The sequence below is a fragment of the Malaclemys terrapin genome, chromosome 20 (assembly GCF_027887155.1).
Source record: "Malaclemys terrapin pileata isolate rMalTer1 chromosome 20, rMalTer1.hap1, whole genome shotgun sequence".
Taxonomy (NCBI): Eukaryota; Metazoa; Chordata; order Testudines; family Emydidae; genus Malaclemys; species Malaclemys terrapin.
In genome coordinates this window covers 8,493,697-8,518,810 of record NC_071524.1, presented here as the reverse complement: position 1 = coordinate 8,518,810, position 25,114 = coordinate 8,493,697, and the positions used below count along the sequence as shown (strand labels likewise).

General features: G+C 42.2%; 1 protein-coding gene across 5 annotated transcripts in view; it reads left to right on the top strand.

Annotated features, from left to right (window-relative positions):
* LOC128826533 (butyrophilin subfamily 3 member A1-like) overlaps positions 1–25,114 on the top strand; it is a 113,673-nt gene that overhangs the window by 29,455 nt on the left and 59,104 nt on the right. For all 5 annotated transcript variants that reach the window (XM_054009862.1, XM_054009861.1, XM_054009860.1 and 2 more), the window contains 4 exons: positions 6,561–6,659; positions 17,272–17,370; positions 19,282–19,302; positions 22,266–22,289. In XM_054009862.1, coding sequence (XP_053865837.1) covers positions 6,561–6,659; positions 17,272–17,370; positions 19,282–19,302; positions 22,266–22,289 — 243 coding nt within the window. The remainder of the gene's footprint in view (positions 1–6,560; positions 6,660–17,271; positions 17,371–19,281; positions 19,303–22,265; positions 22,290–25,114) is intronic.

The window sequence follows — 25,114 nt, the reverse complement described above, 5'->3', positions numbered from 1 at the left end:
TAATGCTGTATTATGTGTACAGACAGCCGCAACTATCCACACTTAGTCACCTGAAACTACATCTCCAAAACTACCATCACAAGGATCAGCGGGGTTATTAATTCAAAACCAAACAATTTATTGACAAGATGACAACTTTAAGATAGACACATTTTTTAGTGCCTTGAACCATTTATTTTCATTCATATTTATATTCTTTGACATGTAAAGAGACAGGGCTCCTGCCATGAGCAGTTTACAATCTAGTATTTTTCTAATAAATCCATAGCTTATATTTAGTGTTTTTAAACTTCAAGCTGCTTTATAAAATCTAAATAACTAATCCTCACTATCTGCTTGGAGCTAAGTAAATAGAAAGTCATTCTATGATGTGGAAACTCAGACAATACAAAGTTATGCAATAAGCAAAAATCACCTATTGAGGAAGAGAACTCATTTTTCTGGCTCCACAGCTTGTGCTCAGACACTCTGACTACATCAGCTTCTCAAACCACTTAAAAAGGAACATTTACATATTGTATTTAAGTTAAACAGGAATAATTGAAGTATTTTAAATTACATGTTTTTCTTTATTAAACCAGTTGCAATAAGACAGGCAGTTCTAACTCATTTAAAACAATAAAGTAGTAAAATAAAGTATAGCAACTGTACACAGTTACTTTGTTGTCTTCAATAAATAGCTGGTTTTCCCCCTGAGTTGTTTGTTTGTTTGTGTTTGATTTTAAAGAGACTTTTCCAGCCAGCCCAGCACATTATATATAAACTCTCTTGGCTTTTCAGTGTTCCCCTCAAACCCTCACTCAGATTCATTCCTTCCCTATTTGAATGGACCTTTTAGACAGCTAAAATTTTCCCCCTCTTATATATATATATATATATATATATATATATATATATATATATATATATATATATATATATATATATATATATATATATATATATATATATATACACACACACACACACACGACTCCTTTGCTCCCTGTATTTGTAAACAGACCTTCCCTTCTAGGGACCCCCAAGCCTCTCGCCCCCCCACCCAGCTCCTTTTTGGCAAAACTGGGTATTTGTCCCTGTGACGGGATCCCCGGGTTGCAGCCTGGGACCGTGGGACCACTGTGCCCCCTTAACTCTCTCCAACCTGTGCGGTCTCTCACAGTCCCTTGCTAGTGACCAGCAGCAAACCCCTCCAGGTGCTGTGATCATTCAGCCCAACTGTATGTGGAGCCCCCACACCCAGCTAGATTGCATGAATGCTCCCAGAGCCACTTATGAATCACACAGACAAAGGCACCAGAGCCAAATCCCCGCAGCTCCCAGCACTGTACCTCAGGAATATGCTGTCCTGCACTCCTCAAGACAAGCAATGCAGATTTATTAATTGGTTCACCACTTCATCAGTGGTGAACCAACCTTTGCAAAACCTGGGCAGATATACACCAGACTTTGGCAAATCTGCTCAGGTTTTGCAAACACTTCATACAAACTCACTGGTAAAGATAAACAGTAAAATAAGTGTATGGACTTCAAAAGATAGATTTTTAAGTGATAGGCAAAAAGTCAGAATTAGTTACCAAAAGAAAACAAAATATAAGCACGCAGTCTAAACTCTCAACCCTATTAGACATCTAGATTAAGCAGTTTCTCACCCCACTGGATACTGCAGTCCATAATATCTCCCTTGAAATCTGGGCCAGTCTCCTGAGTTGGAGTCTTCTAAGTGTCCTTGTTGCTTACAGTGTAGGTGGATGAAGGAGAAAGGTCCAGCATGTGTTCTGTTTTATATCCTCAGTCCTATGTGCTTGCGGAGCACAAGTCCAGGCATGTCTGGTGGGCATTGCTGAGTCTCCAGGCAAAGTTGAGCAATTCCCCTGGTGTGGCCTCATGTAGGTGAGTCATTGCATTGTAGCTCCCTTGCTGGACAATGGTTGTTGATGGGTTGTTTCACACCCTGCCCGAGCGTTGGTTACTTTCCTTGATGTTGCCTCCGGGGAGCTAATATCTGGCTGAATCCCCAATTTACAGTATGTTTTAGTGACAACCATACAACATAATTCACATAACTTCATATGCATTAATGATATACATATGTGGATAGAAAAATGACTATCAACAGATCATAACCTTTCCCCTGATACCTTACAAGGCATGCTTTATATGTTAGATCATGATTATACAAAAATGAATATGGGGGTTCCAAGACACTACCCCAAGGTATAGAATGTCACGGTCCCGTTTACTCTTGCCAACTTATGATGGAAAAAATGCCCAGTTTTGCCGAAAAAAGTCAGGATGTCTGGGGCAGGGCTTAAAAAGGGGACTGGCCTGGACAAAACATGACATATGGTCACCCTAGACTGTTGTAATAGCCACCCAGGAAGCCTGGGCAGCTCTGGGATGTCCCAGACCTTCCACCTGTCCTGGGCAAGGAGCCGGGTGCCTGAGATCAGCCCCTGTCCCATGTTCCTGCCCCTCAGAGCATGCCGTCCAGGACAGGAGGAGGGTCTAGGGCTCCCTAGGGCAAACCAGGCTCCGTGGATGGCTCTTACCACAACCCAGCTTTCGGACAGGCCAGGAGGCAGGGCCAAGGAGGAAAAGGGAGGAGCAGGGGGTCGGAGCCCCATGGCGTGGGTATGTGTGTGTGTATGGGATGCAAATGTTCTTTTTGTCCAGGGCCCCCATAAATCTTAATCTGCCTCTGAGCCCATGCTGACATGGCCACAATGATATTTCTAGCACATTAGCTCAAGCCGAGAGACCACATGTCTATCACGTGTGGGACTACCTAACTGCACCTGGAGGATAAAAAGGAGCAAGCCCCTGATGTGCTCTACAATACATTGGATTGTCAAGGGGACACATTTGACTCCATGGACTCAGGGTTTGTTTTATGCTCACCCTTTGACTCCCTTATTTCTACGGGCGTTGAGGAAAATCAAACAAGACAGAACCTTGTTTTTTCAGCTATGTCCAATTTGGCCCTGACAGAATGGGTCCAGGAGCTCTGTACAGCGTGGGTTTTTATTTCGATACCTCTTCCACTGTGTGCACACTTGTTCAGTCAGAACAATGGAGCCACTCTTCACCCATCCCTTGCATCCCATCATCTCATGGCATGGAAAATATGTGGCGGATAGATCTGGAGAAAACTGTTGTTCTGTTGACGTTCAGTGGATATTGATTGAAAGTAGGAATTCTCTTGGTAGGAGTATTTACCAGGAAAATGGAGAAGATTTTCTATTTGTCAACACAATGCAAACTTTCTCCCATAGAAATGATGATTCCTGATTATCTTTGTAAACCACTAGTCTTTGGATTAGTTCTCTGTGTGTACATTTGATTGCTATTTTGGCTCCTCATTTGCTGATTCAGGACAATACATTTTTCCCCCCTCATCCTTTGGTGAATTTTTTTTTTAAAAGGACTTGTTAGAATTTTTACCCTGTGTGGCAGCTTACCCCTTTGTGGGATCTCTTGTGACACTTATGGGTCTTCCCTTTGAAACATTGGGTTCCTGTTCCTTGTTACACTTGTCCATAAGGCAGTACTCCTCCTGGGCATTACACTGGTGTATAGGGTATATGAGTTGCAAGCACTTATGGCAGAGTTGCTATATGTGATTTTCCACACACAAGGTTACTCTCAGATGACACCCTAAATTCTTGCAAATCTGCTGTCTCATTTTCATTTAATTCAATCTATACATTTATTGGTGTTCTTATTGAAACCAATTTCAACCAAGGGTGAAACAGCACTGCACACAGATATCCTACAAGCCTTGTCCTTTGATTTAAACATGACAATTCCATTTAGGACATCCTGTAGGCTGTTTGTTTCTATTAATGAAAGATCATAGAATATCAGGGTTGGAAGGGACCTCAGGAGGTCATCTACTCCAACCCCCTGCTCAAAGCAGGGCCACTCCCCAGACAGATTTTTTTTTGCTCCAGATCCCTAAATGGCCCCCTCAAGGATTGAACTCACAACCCTGGGTTTAGTAGGCCTGTCATAACTATAAAGGGAAGGGTAACAGCCCTCCTGTGTACAATAATATAAAATCCCTCCTGGCCAGAGACACCAAAATCCTTTTACCTGTAAAGGGTTAAGAAGCTCAGGTAACCTGGCCAACACCTGACCCAAAGGACCAGTAAGGGGACAAGATACTTTCAAATCTTGGTGGGGGGGGGGGAAGGCTTTTGTTTGTGCTCTTTGTTTTGGGGGTTGTTCGCTCTTGGGACTAAGAGGGAACAGACATCAATTCATGCTCTCCAAATCTTTCTGAACAAGTCTCTCATATTTCAAACTTGTAAGTAACAGCCAGGCAAGGCGTATTAGTCTTATCTTTGTTTTCTCAACTTGTAAATGGTCCTTTTGCTAGAGGGTTTACCTCTGTTTGCTGTAACTTTGAATCTAAGGCTAGAGGGGGTTCCTCTGGGCTCTTTCATAGAATCATAGAATCATAGAATATCAGAGTTGGAAGGGACCTCAAGAGGTCATCTAGTCCAACCCCCTGCTCAAAGCAGGACCAATTCCCAGCTAATTTGAATCTGATTACCCTGTAAAGTTATTTTCCATCCTGATTTTACAGAGATTATTTTTACCTTTCTTTCTTTAATTAAAAGCCTTCTTTTTAAGAACCTGATTGATTTTTCCTTGTGTTAAGATCCAAGGGGATTGGATTTGGACTCACCAGGAATTGGTGGGGGAAAGGAGGGGGGATGGTTAAATTCTCCTTGTGTTAAGATCCAAGGGGATTGGATTTGGACTCACCAGGAATTGGTGGGGGAAAGGAGGGGGGATGGTTAAATTCTCCTTGTGTTAAGATCCAAGGGGATTGGATTTGGACTCACCAGGAATTGGTGGGGGAAAGGAGGGGGGATGGTTAAATTCTCCTTGTGTTAAGATCCAAGGGGATTGGATTTGGACTCACCAGGATTCACCTAATTTCAGATAGATTTGATTACCAAATCTATAAAGTCTGCTGAGACTAAAACAATATCTTCCTTCCACTTGCTTGTAGGAATATTCAGTTGTAATCCATGCAGATTCTTCCTCTGCTTCAAATCACTGTTAGCCAGTCAGCAAACTGATTAACCAATCACTCAGTTACATGTATAGATTTAAAGAAAACCCTGTTACAAGAAAATACAAAACTGAGAATAGCAAAATATAAATGACTCTTTTCCTATTACTACAGTTAAAGAAAAGTTGGTGAATCACACTAATTGAGACAATTTAACTAGAACAGTTTGGCTAAAATCAAACAACATTCAAAGCATACAATTAAAATAGAAGTTATTTTTCCCTCCCAATTTCCCCTGTTATTAACATTGTCCATGATTCCCTAATAGAGGGTTAACAATATCTCTAACCTGCTGCAAAATGCTTCATAGTTAGGAACAGCCTGCTTTCTGCTCCTGAACTCAGCTTCTCCCAACTCACACAGGGCACACTGTCAGGGCCCTTGTTAAGCAGACACAACTCACTCCTACCTCCCACACACTGGGTCTCTTAAAGAGATACCTCCCTATTAGGCACATGGGTTACACATGTCTCTCTAACCATGCTGGGAAGCATGCTCCCAGCGGCAGTCTAGACATACCTTACGAATAAAGCAACTTCAACCCAATGAACTTCTAGATTGGTGTCAGGTTTAAAATAGCCAATTTTACAGATCCCTGGGAAGATTAGACTACTTTCAAAAAGGGCACAGGCAGCCTCCATAGCTTTGGTTAGAGGTGTTCCTATACTTAATATTTATAGGGCTGCTAATTGGAGTGATGTACATACTGTACCTTCATGAAACGTGACTATGTTGTGCAGGCATCACATGCAGCTGCTCAGTTTGGCAGGGCTATATTAAAATCTCTATTTAATTAGACTCGCAATGCCCTCTGCCCTTATGGAATACTGCTGGGGAGTCACCAGACATTGAACACATATAGGAAAGCACTCAAAGAATGAAGGGAAGGTACTTACCTGTTCGATAACTGGAGATCTTTGAGATATGTTACCTATATCTGTTCCATGCCCCACTGTCCTTTCTCTGCTACTGCTGAGTCTAATACTTGGAACTGGATGTTGGCAAAGGACTAGAAGGTCAATTGGTCACTCTGCCCCCTTTTATACTGGTGAGGGGAGAAGGGTTTGATGCTATGCAAGGAGCAGGTGCGACCAATGGACAATAAGTGTAGCATTGCAATCTCCAGAGCATGGAGCCCATGCACACCAGTGAAACTCATAAAGACAACACATATTGAAGAACTCCAGTTGCTGAACAGGTAAGTAAATTCTCTTTCCCTTTTCAGAACAAGAATAGATGTTGGGCACTGAATATATTTACATTCTGGACAGCTCACTAGATGAACCTATAACAGAGATCTAGATGTACACCTATTCTAATGTTCTCTCCCCATTTGTATCCCTCAATACCTAGAAAGCATAAACAATCTTATTGTGAAAGCAGAAGAAGCAGTAAGACTTATTTTCTTTGTTTAAAATGAAAATAATTTTCTAAAGGAAGATTGAATATAACTGAAAATTTCAAACGTTTTTAGGTTCTAGCATCCTTTGCTTGGTAAAATCGCAACTCCGGATGAGTACAATCACCACCATCATCATTGTCTTCCTTTTGTATCGTATTTGGAAAGCAAAAGGTAAGAATTTCAAAGTTCACCAGTATTTCATTAGTGATCCATTCAATGATTTAATGTGGATTTTGTACCAATAATGAATAGGGGGCCATGTGCTCTGTCCCACTGTAGGGCAGAGAATAGAGCAAAGGCATAGAAATAGGACAAAATGACATTAGTGAACAAAAATGGGGGTTGGAATGTATAATGGAGCATCTCCCCACTACAGAAAAAAACAACCCTCAGCTCTCTGCAATTTGGGGGCCCATGGCCATCTAGTGCAGAGGACACAGTCAGGCTTCTTTACAAGAACAATGGCTAAGACTTATTAAGTAGCTTGCTGTGCAAACAGTTATCACCATACTGTTCCCTCCAAGGCTTTCAAAGACCAGCAGAGGGGGTGAGAATGCACAATAGGTGAGAATAGGTGATATCAGTTGGTCATATTAGCCAGCCAAGCTGCTAGTGATGAAAGTGGCAAAACAGGCTGGGAGGGTGATTGTGGGATATCAGCATTGTGGAGCTGATTCTCCACTGCCTGGCACCTTTTGTTATCATATAGACTTGTGTTTGCATAGCTACCAAATCAGACTGGAATCAAAGATTACACTAAAAGAACAGGAGTACTTGTGGCACCTTAGAGACTAACAAATTTATTAGAGCATAAGCTTTCGTGGGCTACAGCCCACTTCTTCGGATGCATCCTATGCCTTTGCTCTATTCTCTGCCCTACAGTGGGACAGAGTCTGTATCCGCAAAAAGAACAGCAGTACTTGTGGCACCTTAGAGACTAACAAATTTATTAGAGCATAAGTCCACGAAAGCTTATGCTCTAATAAATTTGTTAGTCTCTAAGGTGCCATAAGTACTCCTTTCAGAGTAAGTACTCCTGTTCTTTTTACAAATACAAGGAACCTTTCAGACATAGATTGAACAGTGTCCACATCACATGCAGGTGTTAAACACAGCTGAGTGTCTGAGTGTTGAATCTCTTCCTCACACAGATTGTATAATGCTTCCCCAGCTATGGTGCTACATTAGGAGCCCAGGACCACCTGGAGGGAGCGGCAAAATAAGCTCCCCATTTGAGAGACCCTCCCTCAAATTGAGTGGTATTGCAAGCTGGCACATGGATTAACATCACCACTCAGATTTGACCCAGCTGCCCCTCCATCAGTCAGGCCAAATCTGAATGAATGTCATTGTGACCTGAGACAGAGGGTTACAATCCCGTGCAGATTTGGCTCAGCCATCCGTCCATCAGAATCAAACCTGAACAGCACTGTGACCCTGTGTGCCAAATTATAACATCCAGAGGGGAAGGCTGGGCCCAGCCCCATAGGACAGGAGCTGCCACTGTGGGGTGAGTTCAGGGCAGGCTCACTCTCCAGCCTGCTTCCAACCCCTGGAGCTTCCCCTCAGTGTTTTCATGGAAGAGCAGAGGGTGTCAGTTTCAGATTTTGCCCCAGGCCCCCAAAAACCTCTGTGTGACCCTACCAGCAAGATATGATTCCTGGAAGGAAGGTTAACAATGGCATCTGCACTCAATAACCAAAACATACCACTTCCCACAAACTTCAATAGAGCAGCCTCAACAGTGAACCATTAAAGATGAGATGCAAAGAAACAGTGCTGTCTGTGCACCCATTACTGCTTCTTTCCCTTGTATGAAGATGACTTCATTTTTTTTTCTTGAATGACCCTTTGAGAGATGTTGCTTCTTTTATACCTTAGATCATGGTTAACAACAATGGGAATATCTATCCCAAGGCAGATTTAAGAGGGGCTTTATTCTCCTTTCCTTTCTGCCCTTTACCCTGCAAGCAGGACCAGGATAATAGCACTTCTTCCCTCTAATTCCTTAATTAACAAACAATCAAAAAAACCTCACCAGTTGAGCCTTATGAAGGGTTTGTAATTCCACTGTGGCTGGTGGTGTGTGAAAGGGGGATAAATGACACCTGACCTTTGTGGTGTTCCTTGGGTATACCGATGGGATCACCCCCAGCAGCAGCACTCTGGTTCTGCCTCTGTGGGTCACCATTTCCTGGCACCATCTCCTCCTCTTCTGGCCAATGAACCCTACAATCATCCTTAGTAGCTTCAGGGGATGCATCCTATAGCCAGGCTGAACTTTTATCTGGTAACATCCAATTAATGGGCCTTTTCATTATCTCCTGCCCCCATTGTACCTCTACCAGATATGTAACTGGACCCAATATCTGCTTTCCTACACGTTTTCCCCACTCCATTCCTCCCCCACAATTTCTTACCAGCACGTCTGCCCTTGACTGAAATACCTGGGAGGTTTATGTTGTGTATTTTTCACTGTTTGTTGTGTTTCCTTGAGTGTTTCTAGAAAGTCTGGTCTAAATAAATCAAATCTAGTATTTAATTGACATCTTAAAAACCACTTTGCAGGAATTTTCTGAGAGGTAGACATAGTTCTTTGTTTCTCTCTATGATGCTGTACTACACTCCAATCCAATTTAAGCTTGTTTAGTCTGTTCCCGCCGATCAGTGGGGTGCCATTTCCTGCCCTTTTAATTAACTCTAATGGTGAGCAGATACATGTAAAAATTACAGTGACAGGGAGAATGCGATCTATTTCTATCTGCCATATTCACTTCATGTCTGGGCAGTTCCAGCCATGTGCAAGCTGTTGGACGCTGGCATGCCAGTTAGACCTCTGGTCAAGTAACCCCTTTTCTTTTTTTCTCTGTTCTAGTCCCCAACCTGGGGTGGGTCTCAAGCTGAGACTTGTAGGCAATTGAAATTCCTAGCCTCTCCTCTGCTCACTGTCTCTGGGAGGTGCTGGGAGCTGCATTTCTCACATCCCTAAAGTGGGAATGACTAAAACAAATCTAACAAATATAAATTAATAACAAAATACTCCATCCAGAGGTTTTACCTTAAAAATGGAGAAGAGACAGAAACACCATATAGTCCACCAGGGACTTCACTATTAATTTTACATGAATGATGATAGGTGAATAGATAATATACCTATAGGTCTGAACCTGACTGGTCTCTCTCCTACTAATCTCACCTATTAGCCTCAGAATATCTTAATTTAGAATCTTAAATTACAAAATGGAACAAATTTCCTTTCTGATGTGGAGAAGAGATTTGAACTTGTATCTCCGGCATTGTAAAAGAGCATCTAAGGCAATAGGATATTTTCCACTGCATGCATCTGATGAAGTGGGCTTTAGCCCACGAAAGCTTATACTCAAATAAATTTGTTAGTCTCTAAGGTGTCACAAGTACTCCTTGTTCTTTTTACAATAGCATCAGTAAATCCTTGGTTGATTCCTGCTGCCATTCACAACAGAAAACTAAAAACAAGATTGCCTGTGCTGTTAGAAACTGTTCTCAGTGGCACTAGGGACTTGCACATGTATAAAGAGACAAATAAGGCAAAAAACCCCAAAAACAATATGATTTGATGTCCTGGTAGTTGCCAGATGAAAATGATGCTGTGCGTATCTATGATGGGAAGCAATGGTAGCAAACAACAGAGGTGTCACAGGAGGTACTTCTGGGTTTGTACAAGGTTGTCACTCCAGAAGGACAAATATTCCAGAGAATTAGGTGACAGACTCCAAATCTAAGAAGGGATGGAGCGAAGGAGTCCACTCCTTTGCCCAAGATGGTCTCAGTCCGGAAATAACCACAGTAGAATGAAACAGTGGAATCCCAGGACAAGGACCTACCAGAACAAGTAGACTTTCTGCCTACAGGCAGTAGTCATTCTGATGTTCCAGGAAAGACCCACAGGGCCAAATGAGAGCACAGGGCACCTCACAGACAAATTAGACATTGTTACTAATTGTGTGCCATGTTAACATTGGGGGTTTCAGTGTTTAATGATGAGTAATATTTATGTTGGGTGATTGTTATGAACTTTTGCTTTGAAGGAATGTTGTGGTATAGGGAGTCTGTCCCTTTAAAGGCTGAGAGTCCCAGACTGTCTGGGGAAGGAGCTGTGAAGATCTTGCCATTTAGCACAGTCAGTTGGATCCAGACAGATGATAAAACAAAGCTCTTGCAAGCACTTTACGCACTGGGTAATCTACAAACTCCACGATTAGTTGTAGTATATTAGTCTTGAGAAAAGATGAATATGGGGGGACCGGATAATACTTTTAAAATATGTTAAGGGCTACTATAAAAAGAATAATGATCAATTGTTCTCTATGTCCACTGAAGGTAGGGCAAGATGTAATGGGCTTAATCTACACCAAGGGAGATTTAAGTTAGATATTATGAAACCTTGTTAATAATAAGGGTAGTTAAACTCTGGAGTAGGATTCCAAGGGAGGTTGTGGAATTCCCATCACTGGAGGTTTTTAAGAACAGGTTGGACAAACACCTGTCAGGGAGGGTATAGGTTTACTTGACCCTGTCTCAGCACTGGGGGCTGGATTTGTTGGGGTCTCAATGTACCTTTCAGCCATGCATTTCTCTGATTGTATGATAAGTCTGATATTTTTTGTTATCTGTATAAATATTTAATCCTTTTCAATATTGCTAAGTTATTGGCCTCAACAACAGCATGTAGCAATGTGTTCTACAGTATAATCACACATTTTATGAACACATTTTCCTTTTATCAGTTTTGAATTTTCCACTTTTTCTTATAATGTGCTTGAACATCAGTAATTACCTCAGCAGGCCAGGGCACTGCATCCTCTGCTGACTCCCACCTCTCACTGAGGATGTTACCCAGCATCAGGGTGTTGATGTTATCCTGACACAGACATTGGCTGAAGTTACTGCATCACCTCAGATTTAGCCTTCTGGTGATTATAAATTGTACCAGCAGTTTCTTTGGTGAATGGCAGAGATTCAGAAACCCTTATTCAAACTGTCCAAGTTCCTTTGTCTCTCAGATTGAAGGACAACATATTAATTATGACCAACAATACTGTGTCAGTTTTTCATGTGAACAAGCAAATCCACTCTCTTATATAAGGAAGTGCTCTTTTTGGGGCACTGGATTATTTGGCATAGTATAACAAACAATTTGTTGGCAGACTGTCTAAGCAGGCATTCCTCAAGCTTTACCATAAATGGACTATAAAGGATACAATCAACTCTGCATTTGATCAATGGGGTGTACCCACATGATACATCACCAAGCATAGCAAGAACTATGTGAGTTTCTGCTCAAAAAAGGGACAGAGCCTGCATTGTCAAGGGGATACCTTTGATTCCAAGGACTCAGGGTTTCTTTTATGCTCACCCTCTGATTCCTTAATTCCACCCGTTTTGAGGAAAATCATACAAGACAGAACTTTGTTATTTTTTTTCTGATATCTCCAGGTACTCACAGACATTACTCTTTCCAGGATTTCAGTACACTGTTAGTTCTTACTCCAATACCTCGTCCACTGCATGTTGACTTGTTCAGCCAGAACAATGGGGCCACTATTCACCCATCCCTTGCATCCCATCTTCTCATGGCATGGAAAGTACTGGAGATTGCTTTTTTTCTGTTGATGTTTGGTGGGTATTGATTGAACGTAGGAAGCCTCCTACTAGGAGTACTTATAAGGAAAATAAAAAAGGTTTTCTGTTTGATCAACATGATATAAATTTTCTCTAATAGACATGATGATTCCTGATAGTATTTGTGACGAGTTGGATCACAGAAATCCCCTTTGGGACTGCCACCTGATGTGCCTAGACTACCTCTGAGCCTGTTTTCTCTGCCACTTTGGGACTCTAGTACCTTGCCTTGTTTGAGCCACACATGCTTGCCTGCTGCAAACACAGATCCAAGTCTGAACCATGTCCCCTTACAAGCTGCAGGCTTAACTGAAAACAGCTTAAGAAGTGCTCCTGTCTCCAGCAATCAGATACCCAACTCCCAATGGGGTCCAAACCCCAAATAAATCTGTTTTACCCTGTATAAAGCTTATACAGGGTAATCTCATAAATTGTTCACCCTCTATAACACTGATAGAGAGATATGCACAGCTGTTTGCCCCCCCCCCCAGGTATTAATACTTCCTTTGGGTTAATTAATAAGTAAATAGTGATTTTATTAAATAGAAAAAGTAGGATTTAAGTGGTTCCAAGTAATGACAGAACAAAGTGAATTACCAAGCAAAATAAAATAAAACACACAAGCCTAAGCCTAATACAGTAAGAAAACTGAATACAGATAAAATCTCACCTTCAGAGATGTTTCAATAGGCTTTTTTCATACTGGATGCCTTCCTAGTCTGGGCCCAATCCTTTCCCATGGTACAGTCCTTGTTCCAGCTCAGGTGGTAGCTAGGGGATTTCTCATGACTGCAGCCCCCTTTGTTCTGTTCCACCCCCTTATATATCTTTTGCATAAGGCGGGAATCCTTTGTCCCTCTTTGGGTTCATAGAATCATAGAATATCAGGGTTGGAAGGAACCTCAGAAGGTCATCTAGTCCAACCCCCTGCTCAAAGCAGGACCAATTCCCAACTAAATCATCCCAGCCAGGGCTTTGTCAAGCCGGGCCTTAAAAACCTCCAAGGAAGGAGATTTCACCACCTCCCTAGGTAACGCATTCCAGTGCTTCACCACCCTCCTAGTGAAATAGTGTTTCCTAATATCCAACCTAGACCTCCTCCACTGCAAATTGAGACCATTGCTCCTTGTTCTGTCATCTGCCACCACTGAGAACAGACGAGCTCCATCCTCTTTGGAACCTCCCTTCAGGTAGTTGAAAGCAGCTATCAAATCCCCCCTCATCCTTCTCTTCTGGAGACTAAACAATCCCAATTCCCTCAGCCTCTCCTCATAAGTCATGTGCTCCAGACCCCTAATCATTTTTGTTGCCCTCCGCTGGACTCTTTTCAATATTTCCACATCCTTCTTGTAGTGTGGGGCCCAAAACTGGACACAGTACTCCAGATGAGGCCTCACCAATGTCGAATAAAGGGGAATGATCACGTTCCTCGATCTGCTGGCAATGCCCCTACTTATACAGCCCAAAATGCCGTTAGCCTTCTTGGCAACAAGAGCACACTGTTGACTCATATCCAGCTTCTCGTCCACTGTGACCCCTAGGTCCTTTTCTGCAGAACTGCTACCTAGCCATTCGGTCCCTAGTCTGTAGCAGTGCATAGGATTCTTCTGTCCTAAGTGCAGCTCTCTGCACTTGTCCTTGTTGAACTTCATACGTTTTTTTTTTGCCCAATCCTCTAATTTTTCTAGGTCCCTCTGTATCCGATCCCTACCCTCCAACATATCTACTACGCCTCCCAGTTTAGTGTCATCTGCAAACTTGCTGAGAGTGCAGTCCACACCATCCTCCAGATCATTAATAAAGATATTAAACAAAACTGGTCGCAGGACCGACCCTTGGGGCACTCCGCTTGAAACCGGCTGCCAACTAGACATGGAGCCATGGATCACTACCCGTTGAGCCTGACGATCTAGACAGCTTTCTATCCACCTTACAGTCCATTCATCCAGCCCATACTTCTTTAACTTGGCGGCAAGAATACTGTAGTAGACCGTATCAAAAGCTTTGCTAAAGTCAAGGAATAACACATCCACTGCTTTCCCCTCATCCACAGAGCCAGTTATCTCATCATAGAAGGCAATTAGGTTAGTCAGGCACGACTTCCCCTTGGTGAATCCATGCTGACTGTTCCTGATCACTTTCCTCTCTTCTAAGTGTTTCATAATTGATTCCTTGAGGACCTGCTCCATGATTTTTCCAGGGACTGAGGTGAGGCTGACTGAGGTGAGGATTCCCCGGATCCTCCTTCTTCCCTTTTTTAAAGATGGGCACTACATTAGCCTTTTTCCAGTCATCCGGGACCTCCCCTGATCACCATGAGTTTTCAAAGATGATGGCCAATGGCTCCGCAATCACATCTGCCAACTCCTTTAGCACCCTCGGATGCAGCGCATCCAGCCCCATGGATTTGTGCTCATCCAGTTTTTCTAAATAGTCCCGAACCACTTCTTTCTCCACGGAGGGCTGGTCACCTCCTCCCCATACTGTGCTGCCCAGTCCAGCAGTCTGGGAGCTGACCTTGTTTGTGAAGACAGAGGCAAAATAGCATTGAGTACATTAGCTTTTTCCACATCCTCTGTCACTAGGTTGCCTCCCTCCCACCCCCTCCTTTTAAATGGAAAATCACCAGGTTAAAGATGGATTCCAGTTCAGGTGACATGATCACATGTCACTGTAAGACTTCATTACCCACTTGCCAGCACACAGGTATACAGGAAGTCTTTACAAGTAAACAGAGCCATCTACAGTCAGTTGTTCTAGTTGATGGGAGCCATCAAGATTCCAAACCATCATTAATGGCCCACACATTGCATAATTACAATAGAACCTCAGAGCTATATTTTATATTTCTAGTTTCAGATACAAGAGTGATACATTTATACATATAGGATGACCACACTCAGTAGATTATAAGCTTTGTAACGATACCTTACAAGAGACCTTTTGCATGAAGAATATTCCAGTTACATTATATTCACATTCATTAGCATATTTTCATAAAAGCATATAGAGTGCAACGTCACAGTATTGATTACCTTTTATCTTGACAACCTCTAGTCTTTTGATTATTCTCTGTGTTTATATTCAGTTGTAATCATGGCTCATCATCTGTCAGTTCAGACTATTCATTTTTTTTGTCATCCTTCGATCAAATCTTTTTTTAAAGGACTTGCTAAAATTTCCCCCTGGGCAGCATCTTGCCCCTTTGTGGGATCTCAGTGTTGTACTTACAGACTAATGAGTCTTTCCTTTGAACTACTTGGATCCTCTTCCTTGTTGCATTTGTCCATAAGGCAGTATTCCTCATGGCCTTTACATTGATGTGTAGGGTGAATGAATTGCAAGCTCTTATGGCGGAGTTCCTGTATTTGGTTGGTCCTGCTAGTGAAGGCTGGACTCGATGACCTTTCGGGGTACCTTCCAGTTCTATGAGATAGGTATATCTCCATATATTATTATTATGTATTATTATCACAGACAAGGTTACTCTTGGATCACATCCTAAATGTATTCCTAATGTGCTGTCTGATTTTCACGTAATTAAATCTATACCTTTACTGCTCTTCTTCATGAAACCATGTTCAATCAGGGTGAAGCAGCACTGCACACATTAGGTGTCCTACAGACCTTGTCCTTTTATTTATATAGGACAAATCCATTTAGGTCATCCCCTAGGCGGTTTGTTTTTATTGCTGAAAGACCTCATGGTATGTCTACACTGCAGCTGGAAGCATCCTTCCGAGCACATAGAGAAAGACGTGATCACTCTGCTTGAGCTAGCATAATAAAAATAGCAGTGTGGCCATGGCAGCATGCACAGCAGTTCAGGCTAGCCACATCAGTATGTATCTAGGGGATCAGGAGGTTTACTTTCAAGCAGCTAGCCTGTGCCGCAGCACCCACACAGCTATTTTTATCATGCCAGGTTGCATAGAACTAATGCATGCCTCTCTGTCTGTTCTGGGGATTATGCCCCCAGCTACCTTATGGATCAGGCAATTTCAAACCAGTGAATTTCTAGGTGGTGCCAGGTTGTATAAAGTTATGTTATGACATGGCAAATTTATAGCTCCCTGACAACATTCGGCTACATTCCACCTGGGTGCAGGCAGCCTCTACAGCCTCGTTTCTCAGTGTTCCTATAGTTAATATTTGTCAGTTTGACAAGTTTCAGAGTAACAGCCGTGTTAGTCTGTATCCGCAAAAAGAAGAACAGGAGTACTTGTGGCACCTTAGAGACTAACAAATTTATTAGTTATTAACAAATTTATTAGTTATTAACAAATTTATTATTTGCTAACTGTGTTAATGTACGTACCTTCATGTAACATATCTCTGTTGTGAGGGCATCATGTGCAGATGCTCAATTTGTAAGGTCTGTTTTAAAATCTCTATTTAACTGGACTTGCAGTACCTTCTTCCTTTATAGTGTACTACTTGAGAATCACTAGACATTGAACACATACAGACAAACACTCAAAGAAGGAAGGCAAGCTACTTACCTGTTCAGTGACTAGCATTCTTTGAAAAGTGTTATCTATATATGTTCCACGACCCACCCTCCTTTCCCTGCTACTGCTGAGTCTAATACTTTGAACAGGATGTTGGCAAAGGAACTGAAGTTCAATTGGTCGCTCTGCCACCCCTTTTATATTGAGGAGGGGTGAAGGGTATGTGGCTATGTTAGTTACAGGTGTAACCAATGGACACTGATAAGTGAAGTGCCCTAGTCTCCGGAGGAGGGAGCAGATGCACACTAGGTGTGCAACTCATTCATACACCAGATCTTGAAGAACTCCACTGAAGAGGTATTTAACTTCCCCTTTCCTTTCCTTTCCTTTCCTTTCCTTTCCTTTCCTTTCCTTTCCTTTGAGAACAAGAGTAATCAATTATTGGGTAATCAATATCTTTTACATTCTGGCCAGAAACCTAGAGGAACCTAAAATAGAGTTCTCTATCTCCACCTATTCAAATGTTCTTTCCACATTTTTGTCCCCCAATATCTAGAAAGCATAAAAATTGTATTTTAAGCAAAAGCAGCTAGACTCATTTTCTTTGTTTAAAATGGAAATAATTTTCTAAAGGAAGTGTAAAAAAAACTTAAAATTTCAAACATTTACAGGTGCTAATATCTCTAGCTCAACAATGTTCCCTGACTGGATGGATATCATCATCATCAACAACACTGGCACTATTCTCTTCATTCTTTGGAATGCAAAAGGTAAAAAATTAAAAGTTAAATAATATTTCATTGGTGATTCAGTCACTAATTTAATGAGACATTTGGATAAATAAGGAACTGCTGCCTTATGCTCTGTCCCACTGCATGTCAGAGAATGATGCAAAGGTATAGAAATAGTAGAAAAAGACATTAGTGAACAAAAGTGGTGGTGAGAATGTATATTTTAATATCTCCCCACTACAGAAAAGATCAACCCTCAACTCTCCGAAACCAGGGGCCCATGACCATCTACTGCAGGGGACAGAATCAGGCATCTTCACAAAAACATTAGCTGTTACTTATTAAGTAGCTTGCTATGTAATTATGTTCAGACATTTATTACATTATTGTACTTTACAAAAATTCCAAGGACCAGCGGAGGTTGAGGACAGGCACAATAGGTTAGAGCGAGCGATATGAGTTGGACCTAGCAACCCACCATATTCTTGCCAGCAAGTTAAAGAAGTATGGGCTGGATGAATGGACTATAAGGTGGATAGAAAGCTGTCTAGATCGTTGGGCTCAGTGGGTAGTGTGATCAGCAGCTCAATGTCTAGTTGGCAGCCGGTATCAAGCGGAGTGCCGCAGGGGTTGGTCCTGGGGTCAGTTCAACATCTTCATTAATGATCTGGATGATGGGATGGATTGCACCTTCAGCAAGTTCACAGATGACACTAAGCTGGGGGGAGAGGCAGATACACTGGACGGTAGGGACAGAGTCCAGAGTGACCTATACAAATTGGAGGATTCGGCCAGAAGAAATCTGATGAGGTTCAACAAGGACAAGTACAGAGTCCTGCACTTAGGACGGAAGAATCCCATGCACCACTACAGGCTTGGGACCGACTGGCTAAGCAGCAGTCCTGCAGAAAAGGACCTGGGCATTACAGAGGATGAGAAGCTGGATATGAGTCAGCAGTGTACTCTTGTTGCCAAGAAGGCGAATGGCGTATTGGGCTGCTTTAGTAGGAGCATTGACAGCAGATCGAGGAAAATGATTATGCCCCTCTATTTGGCACTGGTGAGGCACATCCGGAGTATTGTGTCCAGTTTTGTGGCCCCCCTCCCACTAAAGAAAGGAAGTGCACAAATTGGAGAGTGTCCAGCGGAGGGCAACAAAAATGATTAGGGGTTTGGGGCACATGACTTATGAGGAGAGGCTGAGGCAACTGGGCTTGTTTAGTCTGCAGAAGAGAAGAGTGAGGGGGGATTTGGTAGCAGCCTTTAACTACCTGAAAGGGAGTTCCAAAGAGGATGGAGTTCAGCTGTTCTCAGTGGTGGTAGATGACGGAACAAAGTACAATGGTCTCAAGTTGCAGTGGGGGAGGTGATGAAGGGTGTGGAGAGGGGTTGCAAAAGTTGGACAATGGAGGGATAGCAGAGGGGTACAAGGAAGGATCTAGGTGGTGGTGAGGGAAAGGAGAGCAGAGAGGGAAAGGAGTAAAAACTAGGTTTGGGGGTCTGGATTGAAGCAGAGGGGGACTAGGCAGGAGGTGGGGGTGTGGCAGATATGAGCAGAGTGCCTTCAGTTTTCATAACGCTTAGCAGGATGTTACCCCATACTGTATTTTTCCAGACACTAATCTACTACATCTTGTTAACTGCTCAGGAACCCTACTCAAACAACACAGATAATGATTCCCTATTTTTGAAATATGAAACAAATATTCATTGACATATGAGACTGCTGTTATTCTCTTGCAGATAATGTTCAGAAGGCGAAACATGTGTCATTTTTAAAACAAAAATAACAATGCAGAAGGAGAAAGTTCTGAAGCTGAATATGCCAGTAATGATACAATAGACAGGGCCTGGCAAAAAATTCTGGGTTAGGGCTCCAGAAAGAACTGCTTCTTCACTTCATGGTGATAATGTTAACACAGTAACTTAAATTTTGTTCTTCTCTTGCAGATCAACTTCAAAAAGAAATTGGTATGTGCTCCTTTTTTTTTAAACCTGAATGTTGTTCTTTACCAGAATAAAATACTTTTAATACGTTTCTGGCTCTCCCCCTCTCCTCACCTCCATCTCTTCCCTAACTGCAACAATGGCCACAAAGATTGTGTTTCATTACTTATCCAACTAGAACAAGTGATGACAAGTTCAATTAATCTCAGTGATGCAATAAGATCAATGGCCTGACTGATTTGAGCTGTAATGCTGCATGCCAGAAAACTTTGAGACACTGATTCTGGCCATTATCTTCATTCCAATTGTGAAAACAATCATGGGATAAAAAAAGTTGTAGCTGCCTTATATGAGAAAATAACTCTGAAACATAATATTTGGGCATGCCTGTCTCAGACATTTGTGCATAAATTGTCATTAAATTCATGTGGGTGATCATGAGGAGAGATAGCACAAGACATTTTGCCACCCAACCTGCTTATTCAGTAATGGTGGGATTTTGAGACAGCCTGAGTGATTTAGGAGCACAAGCCCCTTGAAAGTTTCTGCTTCTCACTCACTTGGGTGTTTTTTAAAATCCTACTCCTCAACTATGAACTACTAACCGCCCAGGCCTTCAGCAGTGCTATGGGCCAGACTTGTTCATACTTTAGTGCAAGTCTGGGGCCAAGAAGAAAGAAGTGAGGTTGATCGTGTCTTTTGGATTTCAGAGGGAGTTAGGCGCCTAAGCACTTTAAAATATCCAGCTAGATGTCTATCTGCATTTTGAGGTGATAAATGCCTTCAAAAATCTGCTTTTGCTTCCTAAATAAGAAGCCCCATCAGGGCATCACTCCCTCTAAGTTCCAGCAGTTTCTCTGGGCAGGGAGGTATTTCATCCCATCACAATCAGCCATCATCAGAAAAAACTGAAAGCACACTTGCAACATTAATGGAAGGAACCTCCTACCACCGTGTGAAACCATATTATTGATTCCATTCTACTGATGGGGAAAGTGAGTTACAGGGAGCTCTGGTTGCTGTCCCAAGGAGATATGGGATTTTTTGGCAGAAGTGAGAACACTAATGTCCTGACTCATTCTCCAGGCAAATAGCTAAAGCAGTCACACTAACATTGGTTCTTTGCTTTCAAAAGATCCCATTGTTTTGAAATCCCCTTTATGTCAAAGAGGGAATACAAATAGAACCAGGGGTGTCTCTCAAGCCAGTGGACAGTGTAACATTAAAGTGGATACTGTTCTCTATATTTACTTTTCTTTCTTTCATCTCTCAGAAATCACATTTCTAAAATTCATGTCTAGACTCAGAAAATAGTGGGTGATAAAATGTAGTTGCTAGTCACAGTCAAACCTAATGCATTTTTAAAGGTGTTAAATCTTTATAGAATCATAGAAGAAGGGACCTCAGGAGGTTGGAAGGGACCTCAGGAGGTCATCTAGTCCAACCACCTGCTCAAAGCAGGACCAACACCAGCTAAATCATCCCAGCCAGGGCTTTGTCAAGCCGGGCCTTAAAAACCAATAAGGATGGAGATTCCACCACCTCACTAGGTAACCCATTCCAATGCTTCATCACCCTCCTAGTGAAATAGTGTTTCCTAATATCCAACGTAGACCTCCCCCACTGCAACTTGAGACCATTGCTCCTTGTTCTGTCATCTGCCACCACTGAGAACAGCTGAGCTCCATCCTCTTTGGAACCCCCCTTCAGGTAGTTGAAGGCTGCTATCAAATCCCCCCTCACTCTCCCCAGCTTAGTGTCATCTGCGAACTTGCTGAGGGTGCAATCCATCCCATCATCCAGATAATTAATAAAGATGTTGAACAAAACGGGCCCCAGGGCCTTGTCTATGTTAGATACACAGCTGTGTTTTAAAACACATGTTTTACATTTATGGTCGTGATAATGAGAGAGAACAAGTCACTTTGCCCCCAACCTTCTTATTCAGTGATGGTGGGATTTTGACACAGTCTGTGTGATTTAGCAGCACAAGTCCTCTTGAAAGTCTGTGCTTTTCAATGATTGTTTTAGGAAATCCTACTTTTTGGCTATGAGCTACTAATTGTAACGTTAAGGCTGATACTGTCTTATGTACCAACATTCCTTTCCTCCTTCTCTCAGGAATCACATTTCAAACGTTCATGTTTGATTGAGTGATAAAATTTAAAAGCTGGTCGTGGTCAATGCTGATGTATTTTTAAAGGTGATAAATTTTGTCTATGCTAGATACACAGCGGTGTTTTTAAAAAATGTTAGCTAACACATTTTAATTAATACATTTTAGTACACTATATATGAAATTCTGGTCTCGTTGTGAGTTCATTGATTTCAGTGGAACCAAGACTTCACCTCACCTATTTCCTCAACTAAGCAGGATGTTACTGAGTAGTTTATGTGTCAGAATCTGGAATCATTCAGTACACCCCAGTAAAGTTCTTGTAATTTTCGAATGTTCAAGGATCACACAGTCATACCTCATAAATCAAGTAGGATTTTATAATTGGGTACTTGTACTGCTAATAAGATGCTAATTTTTTTTGTTTGTTTGTCTCTCTCGCTCTCTCTCTCCATGTAGTCTGTGCTCACCACTAGGGTTTCTGGGTACTTTACAATTTCCAAAAGTCACCATAATAAAATCTCTTTTTCTCCCTCTTACCCCAATCCCAAAGTTGAAACTTTCATGCTGTTAGTGTTTGATTTGGTTTCACTGTTCTGTTAAAGCAGGAAGGCTAATTCAAAGAAAAAGGTTTATATTTTGAGCTGAAGAACAAGATTTGTGGGGATTCTTTTAGTCAGTAAAGTATGGACCTAACCCTGCTTCCACTGAAGCTAAGAAGAACTTGACATACACATCAGTGGGAACATGACTTGGCTGTGTGTGTGTATATGTATGTATGTATGTGTGCATGCCATTTTGTAGCACTGACAAAAGAATAAACATACAGTTAATGATTGAGAAATGTTATCTCTTTACTTTTCTTATTTAGAAGAAGCAAAAGCTTTGGAAGCAGGTAAGATTTCCTATATACCTTCTCAAACATTATTGATGGTTCACTCTCACTCAGCCATATTGACAGAAAAGAGATGAAAGAGTACTTGGTTATTTCAGGCCCCAATTGCAGAGAGCTGTCATTGAGGAAGAATTTTTTTTTAAAATGTGTTGTTGTTTTTATAACAATGTCAATCCCAGTGGAATTTGAAATGTTTCTGGGCTGTTAGTTTTCAAGCCATCTTACACTATTTTAGTGGTAGTTGTAGAAAAGGGCTTGGTATGCACACACATGCACAAACACTCCAACACACAAAACAGATTTGTCAATATTGCTAAAACATGGTATTAAAGTGGTCTACTACAGAACAACATCCACATTTCAATAATATTAAATGAGCTGGGGAAATTCCAGTATGTGTTCGGAGTCTCCAGAGTGGGAGATGGCTCCTTATGTGTTCTAACATCCTGCAGATTGTAGATCATTGATGATGCGCTGGAGAGGTTTTAGCCAGGGGCTGTAGGTGATGGCCAGTGGTGTTCTGTTATTTTCCTTGTTGGGCCTGTCCTGTAGTAGGTGACTTCTGGGTACCTGTCTCACTCTGTCAATCTGTTTTCTCATTTCCCCAGGTGGGTATTGTAGTTTTTAGAACGCTTGATAAAAGCAATTTTCCCTCTCTTGGTATTGACACCTCCTCATCAGTTATTGGGAGTGGACCACATACACCCTGACTAAATTGGCCTTCAATATTGGTTCTCCACTTGTAAGGTAAATCCCTTCTCTTCATATGCCAATATATATTTATGCCTGTATCTGAAATTTTCACTCCATGCATCTGAATAAGTGGGGTTTTTACCCACTAAAGCTTATACCCAAATAAATCTGTTAATCTTTAAGGTGTCACCTGACTCCTCATTGTTTTTGTGGATACAGACTAACACAGCTACCCATCTGATACTTTCACAGGCCAGACACTTTTCCAGCCCGGGCTCAGGTCTTCTCCCCGCCACAGTCCTTGTTTCCTAGGGCTTGGTTACTCTTGCGAGTTACAGCACAATAAAGCAGCCCCAGGCACCCTAGCTCACTCCCCGTCCCCACTGGCAAGGCACATAGAGCACTATGCGTCCGCAGCTACAGGGCTGCTGGTACTCCACCTCGGCAAGTGGAATAATGTTTGCTGTGCCCCCGCTGGAGCTCCGCAGCACCAGTGTGGACGAGGTGTTGCATTACTGTACTGTGCTTGGCCTCTGGAAACATCCCATAATCCCCTTAAGTCAAGTGGCCACTCTTGTCATTGTTGTGAAATCGGCTGCAGGAATACAGAAATGCCCTTTCAAAGCTCTGTTCTGGAGAAGCCGTCTGCTTATCAGCTCTGAGATACTTTGAGTGAGTGAGCGAGAGGTGGGGGGGGGAGGAGAAAGTGAACTTACAAGACAGCATGCTGACAAACTCTCAGCACCCCAAAAACCCACTCTCTCTCCCCCCATACACACAACACACTCCCTGTCACACTCCACCCAACCCCCCCATTTGAAAAGCATGTTGCAGTCACTTGCATGCTGGGATAGCCCATAATGCACCGCTCCCAATGCCGCTGCAAGTGCCACAAATTTGGCCATGCCAGTGCACTGTCAGCTGTCAGTGTGGGCAGACTGCAGTGCTTTCCCTACTGCGCTGTACGAAGGCTGGTTTAACTCACAGTGCTCTACCTCTGCAAGTGTAGCCATGCCCTAAGATCTTCTCAGCAGACATCCTGGACAGGGATTCAGTGAAAAAAGGGGCTTGATTAACTCATTTCTCTGCCTTAAATAGGATTTACATATGGTGGGAATCCTTTCTTTCCCATTTTGGTCTCCACCCCTTTTGTGGAAAAACACCAGCAGGCCAAGATGGGGTCCAATACCAGGTGACATGATCAGATTACCTTGCAGTGTCAAAGCAGTGTCCCAGGAAGCTTCTCATGAAGATGGGAGATTAGCATCTTCAAAGTCCTATTGTCCTCCCTAGTGGCCTACTGACTAACCAGCCAGACTGATTGTATTTTGTCTGGTGGACGTTCCCCAGGTGCAAACCCTTTTGTAATTGTTACAGTGTCCATATTTCTAACTGCAGATACAGAAATGATACATGCATACAAATAGGATAATTATATTCAGTAAATCATAACCTTTCCAATGATACCTCATATGGCCCATCTTGCATAGAACACATCTTCGTTATGCCCTATTCATATCATAACAATATCTCTGTGAAGCATATGAGGTATAGGGTCACAATGATGTCACATACTGGGTGAGGTTTTTTTGTTTTTGTTTTGCAGGAGGTCAGATGACATTATCATTACAGCTGGCTGGAAAATGCAATTTCCACCCTGAGGAAACTTTTGAGGTTTCAGAAAAAAAGTCCTGATTTCAGGGAAAAAAAATTGAAAACCTAATGAAATTTTGAGGAACAGAAATTAAAAAAAAAAAAAAATCTGTGTTCAGGATAACCAGTTTTTCAGTTTAGGTAGCCATCACCTGGAAGACTCATGCCAATTTCACTTACTGAAGGATCTTGTTAATTTTATAAATTGCTGTGCAATTTTCAGTGCATCCTTTAGTCAGCACTGGGAAAAGAGAAAGGAGAGTTGGAACGTTGGTGGGTGTAGAACACTGACAGACTTTCAAGAAAAAAAAAGCCAAAAACCTGCCTAGGATGAGTGACCAGATGGAGAAGAGTCAGGTAGGAGTTAGTAAGGAAAAGCTGGGGAAAGAAGCTCCTTACCACTCCAGGTGACGTTGCTGCTTCAGCATTTGGGAGCACTATTCAATTGTGGCTGGGCACCCAAATGTGGCTGCCTGAGT